The sequence below is a fragment of the Sebastes umbrosus genome, chromosome 20 (genome assembly GCF_015220745.1).
Source record: "Sebastes umbrosus isolate fSebUmb1 chromosome 20, fSebUmb1.pri, whole genome shotgun sequence".
In the NCBI taxonomy this organism is placed as follows: Eukaryota; Metazoa; Chordata; class Actinopteri; order Perciformes; family Sebastidae; genus Sebastes; species Sebastes umbrosus.
The window spans coordinates 7275536-7292009 of NC_051288.1; the positions used below are offsets into that span (position 1 = coordinate 7275536).

Below are 16474 nucleotides of genomic sequence, written 5' to 3' on the forward strand. Positions count from 1 at the left end.
CACATTTTTCACATTAAAAGCACACTACAGGCCGATAAAGGAAACCCAGACAGTTGCGGAAGGTGTCATTATTTAGGTTACGTTACAACCTGTTCACACATTGGCAATAAAAAAACGATTAAAATCATTTATACGTGTAAAAACTTACATACAGTCCCTTTAAATTAAACAAAAGAGATCCGTGTTAATTACACAGAGCCAGACTAACTCTTTCCCCATGTTTCCAATCTTTATGTTAAGCTAAGTTAGCGAGCTAGCTTTAGCTATATTTACCCTACACACAATAGTGGTATCAATCTTCTCGTCTGACTTGTGGCAAGAAAGCGAATAAGCGTATTTCCCAAAATGTTGAACTGTTTCTTCAAGAGTTTGTGAAAGTGCTTAAGAGCCGAACACATGCACAGTTTCCATGTTAAATCACAAATACCCTAATCCATTGGATGAGATTCAACAGCCCTGATCAACTGTAAAAAATCAATATTTTGAACATGGTTCAAGACCGCACATCATGTTTAATGTTAATACATTATTTAATCAGAAGTCTCCTGAAGGATGATTGGTTGCGCCACATCCTTTTTCGTTGGCCAGCGTGGCTCTCCAGTCACAGCTTGTATGGTATCTTTTTGTTTAAATCCCGACAGCACGCGTCCGTCTTGCGTCAGTGTATCTCCGTAAAACTGCTTCACCATGCCGCTAACGGCATTGATAAATTCAGCTAATGCTAATCAGGGACTCTGGAGAGCTTTGTTGAAGCCTGTGGCCATAAACAGGAGATCCGGCCAGTGTGGATCCACCACAGTGGAACTCGTTAAAAGTGGAACTGTGTTAATGTGTAATGAAATATTCCTCCTTTTTTTCTTTTCTTTTTTTTTGTCACGTTGATTGACAGCATTTTTTATTGATTCAGTGCAAAAACACATTTTAATTTGTGTTGCTTTTCTGCATCAGATTGTACAACTGCAGGTGTCACTTCTGTTGAACATGCGCAGCACTCGGCGGTTACTGAACCACAGGAGTGATGCTGCGCAAACCGAAAAGCCAACTTGTGTCTGACACTCTCGGAATGATTGTAAAGTCTGCATTTAAATTTGTGAATAAAATTTAACATCTGCTTTTACAGTTAAACTTTATGGGCTGTTTCATGCCTGTTATACTGTGGAAAACAGTATCCCTGTTGTATTGGAACTGAATAATTGGATTTGTCCTTCAATGTTGTTCTTAAAGGGCCCCATAAACATTTTTAGAGGGTCTTAAAGTCCAACTGAAATTAAATAGCTTTATTTTATTGTCTGCTACAGCAACATACCTGCTCTGTAAATCACATGTTCTCTTAGGGAAATAAATGAGAAACCAAAAGGAAATTCAATTTTAAATTTATATTTCGGGTTTCACAATGGCACCCCCCTCATTGATTTTCCTGCTAAAGTCTCCTTATCTAAATAAAATGAACCCATCAGGAGAGGAAAAGTTGGGTTGGTGCCTCCTTATGATGAACTCATTAGTTAAACGCTCACTGAAACCTTTAGTCCGTCTATTCAACACTCCTCTCGTCAACTCCAATACTAGAAATAGGTGAGTCACGCTGTTTTTGTCTCTCAAGGAAGCTGATAGTGTTCATAGGAAGTGTTTCCACCCCCGGTGGTTTCCACAGTCTTCCTCTGACCAAACTGTGTGGAATGAACGCTGAAAAAAACACCCTCCATTCCAGATATTAACTCTTAGTTTGGGTGTTTTAAAGTGGGGTTGTATGAGGTACTTATCCATAGTTAGTGTATTACCTACAGTAGATGGCGGTCGGCACGTCACCAGTTTGGAGAAACAAACAGGAGTTACCGTACGGGAGCAAAGCAATGTACTGCTGTGGACGGGGGCACTGTTTTAGTGTATGCTATATTTAGAATATTTTACCGCTTTAACTTGCAGTCAGACAGCCCCTTCTGATAGAGAACTGAAGCTGTTGTATCTTATCTATGCTCTCACCAAAGCAACCAGACTCCATTGGAAAAGAAAACAGTAATTTTACCTCACAGAACACGGGGGTTGCTGGTTTACCACTGCCCCGATTGGTTAGTTGGGCTGCAGTAGCTCAGGAAATGGGGACTTGGCTTCGAAACCGGAGGGTCACTGGTTCAAATCCCCGCACTGACCAAGTACGGAATGTGGTCTAGTAGCTGGAGAGGTGTCAGTAAAAAAGTTGATTTACATTTTTTTATTTTTTTTTATTTAGTTAGTTTGTGTTATTGTGACTTTGGTGTTTTAAAGGGTTAGTTCAGATTCACCAAAGTCACACAATAACACAAACAAACTAAATGATCAAGGCAGCAGTAAACCCTTGTCTGGTGTCTGTGGCAAGAGCATGGGTAGATACAGCGGCTTCAGTGTCCTGTCGGCAAGGAACACAGGGGTTGCTGGTCTACCGCTGCCTCGATTATATACAACGTTTGTGTTATTGTGTGACTCTGGTGAAGCCGAACTGACCAAAGTCACACAACAGCACAAACTAACGAAAAGAAATAAAAATGTAAATCAACTTTTTTTTTTATTGCCATACATTGTACATAACACAACACACAGTGTAATTTAGCTTCTGCATTTAACCCATCCTAGTATATTCGGAGCAGCGGGCGGCTACTATACAGCTGCTGGGGAGCAGTTTGGGGGGTCGGTGCCTTGCTCAAAGGCACCTCAATAGGATTTGAACCGAGGTAAAATTACAGGTTTTTTTTCAATCAAGCCTGGCCGCTTTGGCGAGAGCATATATGGATCCAACGGCTTCAGGTCCCTGTCCGAAAGGGCTGTTTGACGGCGAGGTAAAGCCGTGAAAATATTCTAAATATAGCGTACGCTTGAACTGATATTGATTTTTGTAGGTGGGCCTTTCTTTTAGTAGTACATCGCTTTGCTTTGGTGCTGGTAACTCCTGTCTGCTTCTCCAAATTGGGTGCGTGCCGACCGTCATCTACTGTAGGTAATACACTGACTATGGTTAATAAGTACCTCATACATCCCCACTTCAAAACACCAGAACTATCCCTTTAATAAATCCGATCGATCATCTTTCTTCATTCTAAGAAAAAACAAATAATTCTTCACACAGACAGATTGTGAGTTTGCCCAACAGAGGAAGGCTTTTACTCAAAGAAATACAAACTAAGAGGTTATGTGTTTTAAATAAATTTATAAAAAAAAAAAAAAAAGCCCACTGAAGCAGAACGAACACCTATCACTTTGTTTTTCCTCGTGTAACATAGAATACAATCTGAATAGACTTGTTTTAGTAGCCTGAACAGAATAAAATAATCAAGCAGAGTTGCCAACTTCAACACAAAGGTAACAAACACAGCCCATGATGACGGGTGGGGTGGGGGGTAGCAAATAAAAATACAAAAAAAGTGGGTAAGGGGGGGTTAAAAACCAACAACTAAGGGGGTTAAGTGCAGCACTGGTCAGAATCATATAGCGTAGATTCAGTCTAAGTTTTCTTCAGTTCCATATTCAGATAATCTGCTCAAGTACATTGTCTCTAGATCCGTAACATGCAAGCTCGACGAAGCATATGGTCAAATACGCATGGGAATATACTTTTTTTTATCTCGTAGGATATTTGTAAAATATGAAAAAAAATAGATGTTCAGTGATTAAAAAAAAAAAAAAGAAATTTGCATGAATGAGCAGGAAAAAAAAAAGAACATCCACTCCATAGATAGTGTTTTCTTTACTACATTCATTTCACTGAACAAAGAGTCCACATACAAAAACAACAAAAGGGATTCCCGAAAGGTTGTGATGTTTAAATGTTCTTAAAGACCCCACGTATAGCTTTTTAGTTCTCTTAATTATTACTAGATAGTTATCTGTGCCTTGGGAAAAAAAAAAAAACACTCAAAAAAGATCCAAAGATACACTTGTACAACGGAATACTGCATATCTACTCACGACTGGGGTTAGGTAGGTCGACATGGAGGCTAGCTGCCGAAGATGGGAATGTCCACACGCACACACGTTTTCCCTTTTGCGGAATACACGACTGGTTTGATTTCACTTGGTTTTGCTTTCTCTATCCGTCTGTAATGCTACCAGGATGAGGCTCCTTTTACGTCGTTTCTGTGGGGAGTTTCAGGACTCCTCGCTTTGTCCAATTTGATCCGGAAAATCTGGATGAATTTTTTTTTAAATTCTCTTCCTGTGCTTCTTCTCGCCGTCTGGGTCTCGAGCTTCGGGAGAGGGTGGGGGGATTCACAGTCATCAGCAACTCTTTGATTTTCAATTTGGTCTTTTAGTTTTTGCATCGTATTACGTGGTCTTAAATATATGGAAGAGGATTTGAGGAGGAGGTTTTTTGAACATTCTGTAAGTCCTGCAGGTGTTTTTCCTTCCGAGTCTCTTCTTGTTTTTGGCACCTTGGAGTAGATGATGGAGGGATGTGTGGGGATAGGGGTGAGAGTGTGGAAGGTGTGAGGGCTCAATGCGTACAGGAGAGCAGAGAGGTCAGGACGCAGACCGGGTTGGGGAGGCTACTTGTCACCGATCTGTTCACTGACCCCTCCTTCTCCGGCTCTGTCCGTGGTGCCGTTATTGTTGGCGGCTGCTGCTGCTGCTTCGCCGCCCTCCTCTCCCTCTCCCGTTTTCACCCTCTTTGATTGGGGTTGCTCTTGCAGCACTCCGTTCTGCCTCTTGGTGGGGAGGCACGCCGAGGCGGAGGCGTGGGCCGCCAGGAGGTGAAGAGGGTTCGCAACGGCTGGTAGAAAAGAAGAAAAAAATTACAACTACGTCGGCAGAGACGAGCACACGTTTAAAGTTATAGCTATGTTTATGAAATTATCTTTGACCTCTGTTTTATGGTTTTATGACATCATAATGCTCTTACTTTACTGACCTTGCTTTGTTGTTTTACCACTTTGCCTTTTCTGTGCTGTTAACTACTGTTTTCAAAAAAATATATGATCTTTAAAAGACTTAAAGCTGCAGTAGGCAGTATATTTTTGGCATCATTGGGCAAAAAATCCATAATAATCTTTTAGCATATTGCAATTCAAGTGTTCTGAGAGAAAACTAGACTTCTGCACCTCCTCATGGCTCTGTTTTCAGATCACAAACTTTCTCTTAATGTTGAAAAGAAGGCCCAGTCTGGTGCTCTGATTGGTCAGATGGCCCACTGTTGTGATTGGTCAACCGAACCAAACTCTCGGAGGCGTGCGAAACTAGCCGCAAGGCAGGTATTACCGGGTATTATGCAAATGTGTTACTTGGTGACATCACCACTTTACGGAAGAAAAAGGCGGGACTTCAAGCAAGGTGTTTCAGGCAGTTCAGGAGCAGTGTTTCTGTTTGGGGGAGAGTAACTCCCTTTGGCGTGGACTTTAGGTTTTGTTACTTTGCTGAACTTTTTTACATGCACAAAAAAAAACTATAGAACACACTAAAAGAAAGAGAAAAAGCACAAAAACATAATAGGTCCTCTTTAAACACTAAAATGTAAACAAAACGTTTGTTTACAAGAAAAACCCCACGGGGCATCTTTAAGTGCTCTGTGAAACGAGAAAGGCCTCCGTTGGTCTGTGCACATGTGTCTGTGTGTGTGTGTGTGTGTGTCACCTGTGGTAGCAGCAGTAGTGATGGGGACCAGGTGGGTCCCGTTCTGTGTGATGGCCTTTATTGGGAGCTGGTGCTGACCGAGCGGGGCTTGTTGCACGATTGTTACGGTTGTCAGAGGAGCAGCCTGAGAGGTCTGGATGATGCGGCTGACTCCACCTATAGAAGTGGCTGTGATGGATGGGACCGACCCCACTTTGACTGCACATGGGGAGAAAAAATAATGTCAAACTCAATTCACACATCCAATCCCAACGTAATACTTCAGGTCCCTGCACAGCTGCACCGGCGGTATAAATGACAACAGTATGAATCAGGTCTCACGTTTGATCTCTTGGTGCTCTCCGCCTCCGTTCTCCTGAGGTTTTGGGTTCACTGTGGCGGCGGGCTGTCCGGCAACGGTTGCCATAGTGACGGCCGGGATCTGGTGGACGACGTGCACCGTCTGCATGACGGGGGCGGAGCTGACGGACGTTGTTACGATGGCTGGCGACGCCATGGTGTAGGTCACAGGCTTCATGGTCGTTTGAGGCATCTGGCGCGTCACGGCAATCAGTACTGGCTGGTTGTTGAGGTGGGAGCCTATCAGAGGGCGGGGTTTACAGGTTACTGACTTTACTGGACTGAACACCATCACAAACAAATGAAGAGACAGTTTTGACCCCAAATTTGTCGCCATTTAAACCTCAGAGTCCCGCTGCGTTCCAGACAACTTGGAACTCGAAAATTCTCGACCTCCTACTAAAAGAAGTACAATGGAACGCCACTCAAAGTCGGAGTTCCTAATTGTAAACTCGGTGCAAATCCATCTACCCAGACTTCACGAAGAAGCAGTTGTCGGTCGCCGCAACAATTGAAGCGCACATTGTAAATGGTAAACCATCAAATAAAAGGCAACTCTAAGTATATTTGCCTGTATTTAGTTAAATAATACATCCTATCATAACAGGCTTCCAAATCCTAATTTCACCTAAGGCACCAAAAGGGCGTGAGCCGGCCCCGTTTCATATTGTAAAACCTGTTCTGCATGTAAACTGTTGCCATGTTATTAGGTAGCTGTTGAAAGTAAACAATCTCTGAAAGTTATCGGTTGTAGGGATGTGACGGTGAGGAAAATTTTCCCGCCAGTTATTAAACTTGTGACAACACCAGTGTTACAGATTACACCGGACATTTTACAGGAAATGATGACGGTCAATATGTGTAGCGCGCTCACTTTGATCTTTACCGTCAGGTGGCGGTGTGTCTGGCCTCTCCGGTAGAGCTTTTGATGCAGGCTGCGGGGGTCTACGTGGTGCCGCGCACACCGGCTGTGACCGCTCCCTCCTCCTCGCGGCGATTAACCTCATTAACTTTATGGTTCTTTTATAGCATTTGGTTTAAATCTGAAATATTGCCAAATAGGCACGTTTGTTTTTCGCTTCGATACCAAATCCTACGCCATCGTCTTGTCTGTCAACTCTCTCTCGTCCCGTGTGTGTGTGAAATCTGACTCCTGCTACTCTGAGCTGAGACTCCGTACAAAGCAGACGCATTCACTCTCAGTTTGTAGCGTCCGTGTCCGACTATCTATTGATAACGCGGCGCTGATACGCCCAAATGAACTAAATGGGTTTTATTTCCTGTAAATTAAAAAAAAAAAAAACGCCGGTGGGTATGTAATGTAATCGGTGTGTGCCCGACCACCATGTAACACCTACTACCGCGACGAGCCTAATCGGTTGCGTCCGAAATTCCATACTAACATACTATTTAGTATGCTAAAACAGCATGTGAGATATTTTAGTAGGTCTGAAACCTTAGTATGAAACTAATAGTACGTGAATTTCCTGTTAAATATTACAGTATACAATGCTGGACATAACAGCGGCATAAATATCCCACAATGTAATGCGGTAGCGACGACAACGTTCATAACGAACGTTGGCGGACAGCTCTGTTACGTCAATAACGCTTCTATTTAACTGTAAGTGTAAGATTTCACTTTGGTAGACGTAATGTATATCTTTAATTAATTCAGACTTTGATTCTCACAAACCGTCGTTTTGGTCACGAGGTTGGCACGGGGTTACCATGGTTACACGTCTCTAACCGGCAAGGAGGCTGTCAGGAAGTGACGACGTAATTTACTGCTCAGTGTGTCCAAAATGATACATACTACTGTTTATTCAAACAAAAGTATGTTGAACTATAGTACACGTATCGGGTATGTAGTGCATAGTATCAGATTTCAGACAAAGCCATCTTCTCTGGACAGAAATTATTCGGGAAAACGGATCTTGGAAATTTCAACTGGGGAAATTCCGACCTCCTAGTTGTCCGGTAACGCAGCATTAAACATAAAGAATCTACAAAAATGTCTCTATTTGTACAAGGGCTTCCATGTCAGAAGAAGTGTATGCTTTACCAGTGGAGTTCTGTGCAAAGCGGGCCTCTTGGATGACAGCGAGTTTGGGCTGGACTGTAGTGGTTTGGACGGGGGCTGGTGGCGGGGCTGGCTCTGGCTCCATGGGGACGGGGGACCCCTCTCTGGACAGGCTGTCTGGGGTCTGGACCCCACTGGAGTGGGCAGACAGTGCCCCTGTGTGGCTGGGAGAAGCCGGAGCGCTCCTGTGGACAGCAGAGGAAATTCAGGTTGATTCCTGTACATATATTGTAGCCGTATATAAACTCTAAGACCAGTGAAGGTTAAAGTGGTCTTTACCTGGAGGAGAGAGGTCCCATGGGGGTCCTGAAGCAGGGCACCCCTCTCGGCCGGCGCTTCCTGAAGGCTTGTTCTATCAGCTTGCCCTCGGAGGAGGGGTCGATCCTCCAGAAGGAGCCTTTGCCCGGCTCCTCCTGAGAGCGGGCCACTTTAATGAAGTACCGGTTCAGGGACAGGTTGTGGCGGATGGAGTTCTAAAAACACCAAGACACACACACACACACACACACAGCGTTATACCCTTTTCCCTCCAAAATTAGCGCATATATGCTGTTATTTTTAAACACGGGGAAACCACGCAAAAAATAGGCGATACACTTTTTTTCCCATTGCGTGTACTCTGTGCTGTTGCACTCAGCCTTTCTGTTCAGTTTTTAAGCAGAGTTATTAGTATACAGTGAAAATGTTATGGTGGCTACTTTATGATAATCACATGCAGTTTTTGGGCAAGTCATAGTCAAGTCAGCACACTGACACACTGACAGCTGTTGTTGCCTGTTGGGCTGCAGTTTGCCATGTTATGATTTGAGCATATTTTTTCATGCTATATGCAGTACCTGTGAGGGTTTCTGGATAATATTTGTCATTGTTTTGTGTTGTTAATTGATTTCCAATAATAAATATATACATATATTGGCATAAAGCAAGCATATTAGTCCACTCCCATGTTGATAAGAGTATTAAATACTTGACAAACCTCCCTTTAAGGTACATTTTGAACAGATAAAATGTGCAATTAATCACAATTAATCATGGACAATCATCGCAATTAAATATTTTAACCAATTGACAGCCATGATTAGAATATATAAAATGATTGTCTCAATTCCCTGAAGCCAACAGTGACATCTTCAAATTCATCCAAAACCTCGCAGGTATTCAATTTACAGTGATATAAAAACAGAGCAAATAATCCATGTGTGAAAAGTGCCTCGGCTTATTACATTTACTATGACACATGACAACTGATCCTACAGTCCTGGTTGAGAGAATAACTACTATAACAGTAGAATCACAGACATACTGTAAGTGTTAAAACACATAGTGAAGCCTCTGACCTGCCAGCCTTTATCAGCTGTTCTGTAGTAGGGGTAGTTCTTGGTGATGTGGGTGTATATTCCATTCAGCGTTAGCTGTTTATCCGGGGCCATGGTGATAGCTTGGACTATTAGTTGCGCATATGAATACGGAGGTTTGGAGTCATCCTGTGGAGAGTAAAAAGAAAAGGTTTGTGCTATTGGAAAGGAATTGTAGTCAGATCACAAGCACATACATGCACGAAACACACTCAAGACTTAACAATGTTCAACCAGGTTCTGTGCTCCAAAGTCTACGTTGTTGTGAGTGTTGGGCAATTTTTAGACTTTAATGAGTAACCAGGGATGCTGTTCACGGTGCTCAGACACCAACAGGAATCCACTGAGGTTCTCTGAAGTCTGCTGCCTTCGTCCTTGTTTGAAACATCCTTTTTTTTAAAAGCATTTTAAAATGAAGCAGGCGCACTAACAGCATTCGTCCACGTTTTTCATTGCCCGGTTCTCTGCTCACCTTTGGGCTGTCTTCACCCGAGGCCTCTTTGTCGTTTTCCGAATGGGAGTTGTCTCCTATGAGGTCAGAGGCCAGGACGCGGCCCGTCCTGTAGCTGGAGAGTCCCGCCCCCCGCGGACTCGAAGGACAGGAATTCGCCGCACTGAGAAATTGATTTTAAAAAAAACATCTGTAATTCTGATTCATGTCTGGAACACTGACGAGACTCGGTACGCACCGATACCGGATCGGATATCGGGTCGATGCCGACTCAAATATCTGGATCGGTTAACATGACAATGGGGCCGATCTGTTCGATTAAATTCTATGTTTTTATACATTTTAAACTGGAATTTGAATTCCTGTTTAAGTTTTGACCAATTTTGTTGCTGCGTTAAAAAGGTTAACACCTGAGCTGTAATTCCTGTTCATTTTGAAGATTTTTACCAGGTTGCTGGTGTACGATTAATTATTGTAATAATAAATAACAATTAAATACATTTGTATCAATGTATTCATTTGTTACGTTTTGTTTTTACAAAGTTCATAGGGAGGCACCGATCCAACTTTTTCAGTCCCGATAGCGATAGCGAAACCTGGGCTTTGGTATCGGCCGATACCGAGTACCGATCCGATACCAGTGTTTAATTAATAAGCTGTATCCCTCACTGTGTGGAAGTGACTGGGATCATTATTTTATGTGTAAGGCAACATCTGGCCTGACTTAAACATTGCTTTCTTAACTTTGTAAAACAAAATGTAACAAATGAACACAGATATGAATTATTATATTATTAAAATAATACATCTTGTATCAGCAATTTGGTGAAACATCTTCGAAATTAACAGGAATTACAGTTCAAGTGTAAAACTTTTTTAATGTAGAAACAAATTGGTATAAACTTCCAACAGGAGTGAAAATGTTAGTATATAATATACAGTATATACATATAGAATTAAAGTGAATAGATCGACCCCATTCTCACCGATACATGATCCAGCTATTGGGAGTCAGTATCGGCCCGATATCCGATCCAGTATCGGTGCATCCCAATTTAATTTTATTCATTTTTTATTCATTTAAGTCTAATGTTGCCTTACACATAAAAGAATGATCCCAGTCACTTCCTCACAGTGAGACATACAGCTTATTGATTAAACACTGGTATCGCTATCGGGACTGAAAAAGTTGAATCGGTGCATCCCTAGACGAGACAACCACTTCGATGACTTCAATTTAGGCAATATTATCATTGTACACTTCAATATGACCCGCTCTCACCTGAGGGTGCCAGTGGGTGAAGGCAGTGGGCTCATGAGGTGGGCTATGTTGTCAGGAATGTTGATGGTCAGTGGGGAAATTTTGGGTTGGACGGGCTTGACCGGTGATTCCGGCACGTTCCTTGGCTCCTTCTTGTCATTGGACAGGGCAGTGAACGTGATCTTTATACTTGTGCTGGGGAACCGGAAACAACACCTGGAAACCAAAGACAAGCACAAACAAAAATAACATTTAAATGACTGTGTATATTCGTCTCTGAGCGAGGCGAAACAGCATTACAACGGTTTTGCGATCGGCGGCTTACATTACCGCAGTCTTGGGGGGTACTCAGTTGGTTGCAATCTGCAACCACACCACTAGATGCTGCCAAATCCTACACACTGTACCTTTAAAATAAGTGCAATGCTTATCACAACGCCATCGTACAGGCAGATGGACAAACAAGCCTCCTGCCTGGCAACAAGCAGGTCAAGGAAGTCCAATTGAGGCCAAAGAGAGGAGCACTGCGATTGAGCCCCACAGTTTAAATATGGACGTCCACCATTACCATTATGTAACAGGGCCATGTCTAACATGTCTCATTTATTATTAATAGGGTATATTTGGACCAGTTGCTGACACCCTTCCAATGAATTACTACTATGGCGTGGTGACAACACTGACATATGCTATCTAAATATTTAAGAAGATCAAATGTAAAAATGTGAATTACAACAATTCAAGGTGAGTTTTGGGGTATTACAATTGAAAGAAGATGCAAGCACAAGTTCAACTATTAGCATGTGTTGCTAGCCTTTTAGGTGGGACAGCAGCACATGAGTGTTAGCCAAAAATACAACAAGTTTCTACCAAACTTCATTCACAATTTTGCCATTTTAATGTTTCTTACTTGGTTATCAGTAAACACAACATTGTGGGACATGCTTTTAAGACTGTTTTGAATAATTAAGGTCCACTCTGCAATTCGGCATGCATGAAACACCAGGTAGATAAAGATAAATACAACTATCTTCTCATTCTCTATGGTAAAGTAACTTCCTAAAACAACAGTACATTCAGCTGAAGCATGACTGTTTTTGTAAGTAATATATACTGCACGCTGTCAGAAACATTACCTATGCAAGAACAAGTTCAACTATTAGCATGTGTTGCTGGCTTATTAGGTGGGACAGCAGCCAGATGAGTGTTGGCCAAAAAAAAGAAGTTTCTACCAAACTTCATTACAATTCGGCCCATTTTAATGTTTCTTACTTGGTTACCAGTAAACACAACATTGTGGGACATGCTTTTACGACTGTTTTGACTAATTAAGGGCCACTCTAAAATTCGGCATGCATGAAACACCAGGTAGATAAAGATAAATACAACTAAACTTCTCATTCTCTATGGTAAGTAACTTCCTAAAACAACAGTACATTCAGCTGAAAGCATGACTGTTTTTGTAAGTAATATATACTGCACGCTGTCAGAAACATTACCTATGCAAGCACAAGTTCAACTAATAGCATGTGTTGCAAGCCTGTTAGGTGGGACAGCAGCACATGAGTGTTAGCCGAAAATACAACAAGTTTCTACCAAACTTCATTCACAATTTTGCCATTTTAATGTTTCTTACTTGGTTATCAGTAAACACAACATTGTGGGACATGCATTTAAGACTGTTTTGAACAACAAAGGGCCACTCTAAAATTCGGCATGCATGAAACACCAGGTAGATAAAGATAAATACAACTAAACTTCTCATTCTCTATGGTAAATAACTTCCTAAAGCTGAAAGCATGACTGTCTGAGCAGCACGCATCTTGTGTTACTTGACCACAACACGTGCAGCATCCCTGCAGGACAACAAAACAATAACAACACATGCAACACATTTCAATCTAGTTCAATCAAACAAACTGTGTCCATATCATATAAATCTTACATTCGTGGTAGCTGGAGAGGTGGCGCCCCTCTCCTCTGGAACACCCCGTCAACAAACACCCCGTTTTTTCCGAGGCACCGGAGGTAGAACTCGCCGGTGCCGGTGCCGTCTTCTCCCGCGGTGAAGATCTCCAGGTGCCGCCGGGAGATGAAGCTGGAGTGTCCCATGCTGACGTCCACGGAGCCCTGCGAGGAGTTCCGGCCGATGGTCACCGACCTTTTCTTCATCAGGTACTCGAATTCTCGGCCCTCCAGCCGGGCTACCGCCGACCCCGACATCCCGCTAACCACCGCCATCTTCACAGGTCTCTGGTGGAGGTTTTAGAGGTTGTTGAGCGGAAACGTATTAAAGGGGGAGATATATTTGGTTTTGTGTTAAAAAAAGGGGGGATCAAATTGTACACCGTGGAGAATATTAGGCTAGGAACGTGCCAGACCGGGGACACAGCGGCACCGACCCACCGCCGCTGAAGAAGAGGAGGAAAGAGAGAAGGAGCGTCCGCCAATCAGAAGCGGCCAAACGGACGGAAGTGCTGTGACAGACAGTCCGTTCGACCAATAGGAAGCCGAGCTGGAGCCGGCAGATGTGTCGGTGTTTACCAATGACAACAATAATAAAAATATCCGTAGAAAATAGAGCTCGGTTGCACCGCAGGCTTGACACGCAGATGGATGGAGAGATGGAAGAAGCGGTGCAGTGATTTGAAGGAGGAGATTTTGTTGAACATTATTCTGTTAAATGCACCTTTTCTAGAGACATTTCTCTGTGTTTTCCTTAAATTGACATGTTAATGAATGTCTGTCTTGTTTTTGAGATTATGACACTATGAATTCTTTAAAGGTCCCATATTGGAAAAAGTTAAATTTTCATGTCTTTTATATTATAAAGCAGGTTTAAGTGCAGAAATACTTGTTAACAGCAACACCTGTGGCCGTTAAGTCAACGAAAGTCAGTGTCAGGCTCGTGCTTGCTTGCTCTGAATAGACATGAACGAGCATCGCTCAAAAGAGTGAGGCGACACACGTCAGCTAAAACCACAATATCACTCTATATTTCACCTGCTTGGCAGTAATGTTGGCTGACCAGACGGAGGTCTCTCCATGAATCAATGCTGATCCTAGTGTTGGCTTTTCCTGCTTCAGCCTCCCGACCACGGCCGGAGGGAGACACCGGCACCCTGTCGGAGACGATAACGGTACTCGCTGCAGAGCCCTGTCACTCCACCTCTGTTGGTCTGGAGGAGCTGCAGCAGTTATTTCTGCACAAACGTCCGCTGTACATTCACTAGATATTCTCAGAGCTACAAAGTCTTCTGCAGTGTGTAGTGTGTGCGCATGCACGTGAGGTGGAGCGAGCTGAGTGAAGGCAAGCAGGCAGAGGAGCAGAGACTCCGGCCCTGGAGACCAAAGCTACGGTCTCCCACGCATACTACGACCGCGGCCAACACTGTTTAACAGACGGGCTTCACTAGACAGAACTTTGCGGTTTTGGTGCTTCCGTGTAGTTTGTGTTGCATTCTGAGTCTGAACAGCGTAGCCACGCGCGAGCGCGCATATGCCATTTATACGTGTAAGAAATTACAAACACTCCCTTTAAACTATCAAAACGATCAATATACGGAGAAATAAACACAGCCCGTATTCAGAATTTGTGCGTTTGAAACAAGCCGTTAGGATTTCTGTCCATTTGTGATGTCACAAATATACAATATTTAGACCATTACACAGTTTTAACCATAAACATTCTAAATGTGTCCCAGTTTATTTCCTGTTGCAGTGTATGTGAATAACATCAGCTGACAGGAAGTAAACATGGACCCAAACTGTTGCCTAACAACGCAATTCCGTTGAAATGCACTAAGACGGAGCGTTTCAGACAGAGGGTGACTACAGGTATATTCAGGCAGACAGTATGGGGAAAATAGTTTTTATTAATATTACAGCATATAAACATGTTCTAGTAGAAACACAAAATACAAGTATGAACCTGAAAATGAGCACAATATGGGACCTTTAAGACTTTTCTGCCAAATTCTTTCTGAATAGTTAATCCTGTCCTGATTGGTTACAGAAACTGTATAGAATTAGCAAAGGTTCACTACACATACAGAATTTGTTTTTATTTATTTATTACTGATTTATTATTTATCATAGTACATCATAATAAATAGTTTGACATGCATTTTAAGGAATTAATATAGGCTCTTTAAATAAACCAATCAGTTGTAATATAAACTACTGCAGGAATCCGGTCCCCCTTCACAGATCCATGCTACCAGGGTTTCCGTGCAGCAGGTTGGTTTACTAGCTGTAGTACAGCAGCCACCACGCTGTGAGTGCAGCCTGCTATATGGACGTATGGAGGCCGTAGTAAATAATGCATGTTAAATCACTAGACGGTGTTGACTCTGATTCTCACAGAGCTCCAGCGCCACGAGCTGTCAGTGTTGATGCCAGTGGATGTGTAAAGAAACCCCCATGCGCCATGGTCCCACGTGTTCTCTGACAATGACGTAATCATATCTAAGCCAGCTACGTTCAGGACTAATACAGTGTGCATGAAGGTTATGATTCATGTTCACTTCTGTACAGTTTATGCGGAGGTAACACAATTAATCTAAATAATAATAATAATAATAATAATAATCTCAACTCAAGGGCCCTTACTTGTTTTTTCAGACTTTTCAGACATTTCAACCTTATTTTACGGCCTTCATCAGTAAGTTTTACCAGTCGATAATGTAAAATATATTCTAAGATAATAAGATTCAAGATCATTTCATGTAATTATACAGTCCATATATATTTAATATCACATTACACAAAAAAAAAAAAATCTTGGATTTACTTAATCCAGTTATGTCAACAATTTCCACCAGACTGAGTTGGGTTACATTTAATTAATAGATCCGTGTTCCGCAAACTAGACTGACCAAAATAAATTCAACAGTTTCTTTGGCCCTACTTAAACGTGTTGATTAATGCCAACATAAAGATATTTCATTATACTGACTTAACTCACCTAAGTAAATGTAGCGTAAAACAGTTGGACCTCCTTTACGTTAAGGGATAATGTACAGCGAGCCGGTCGTTGTTGTGAAAGAATCCCAGACAGGGCGATGCTGCACCCCAACACACAGCGACGCCTGTTGTTTAAGGCGTCTGTGACCAGTATCAAGCTTTTCCCAAAGCGAGCCCTATTGCACTTCCGTGTTCTCTACCAGTGCCCGGAACGTGCATTATTGTAAGGTGGTGATTGAGTGGATGTGTGATGCATAAAAAATGTGTAATGTTAAAAAAAAACACTTTATTTTCCTCATACTGTCTGCCTGAATATGATTGTATTTACCCTGTCTGAAACGCTCCGTTTTAGCACATTTCAATGGAATTGCGTCGCTAGGCAACAGCTGTGGTCCACGTTTACTTCCCGTCAGCTGATGTTATAC

At 42.4% G+C, this 16474-nt stretch overlaps 1 protein-coding gene across 1 annotated transcript; it reads right to left on the bottom strand.

Annotated features, from left to right (window-relative positions):
- Positions 1-3165: 3165 nt before the first annotated feature.
- Positions 3166-13515, bottom strand: LOC119479510 (forkhead box protein K2-like). The gene is made up of 9 exons (XM_037755233.1): positions 13030-13515; positions 11106-11300; positions 9845-9986; positions 9355-9501; positions 8297-8490; positions 8000-8202; positions 5917-6174; positions 5596-5793; positions 3166-4738 (listed from the first exon to the last, which is right to left on the bottom strand). Exons 1-9 carry the CDS (start codon positions 13323-13325, stop codon positions 4515-4517), a joined length of 1857 nt encoding a protein of 618 aa, XP_037611161.1. The 5' UTR covers positions 13326-13515; the 3' UTR covers positions 3166-4514.
- Between the last annotated feature and the right edge of the window lie 2959 nt (positions 13516-16474).

Coding starts and splice junctions, on each gene's coding strand:
- LOC119479510 (XM_037755233.1), bottom strand. CDS start 13,325: ATGGCGGTGGTTAGCGGGATGTCGGGGTCGGCGGTAGCCCGGCTGGAG. Junction 9,987..11,105: donor TCACCCACTGGCACCCTCAG/GTGAGAGCGGGT, acceptor TCAATTTCTCAG/TGCGGCGAATTCCTGTCCTT. Junction 8,491..9,354: donor CAGCTGATAAAGGCTGGCAG/GTCAGAGGCTTC, acceptor TGGTGTTTTTAG/AACTCCATCCGCCACAACCT.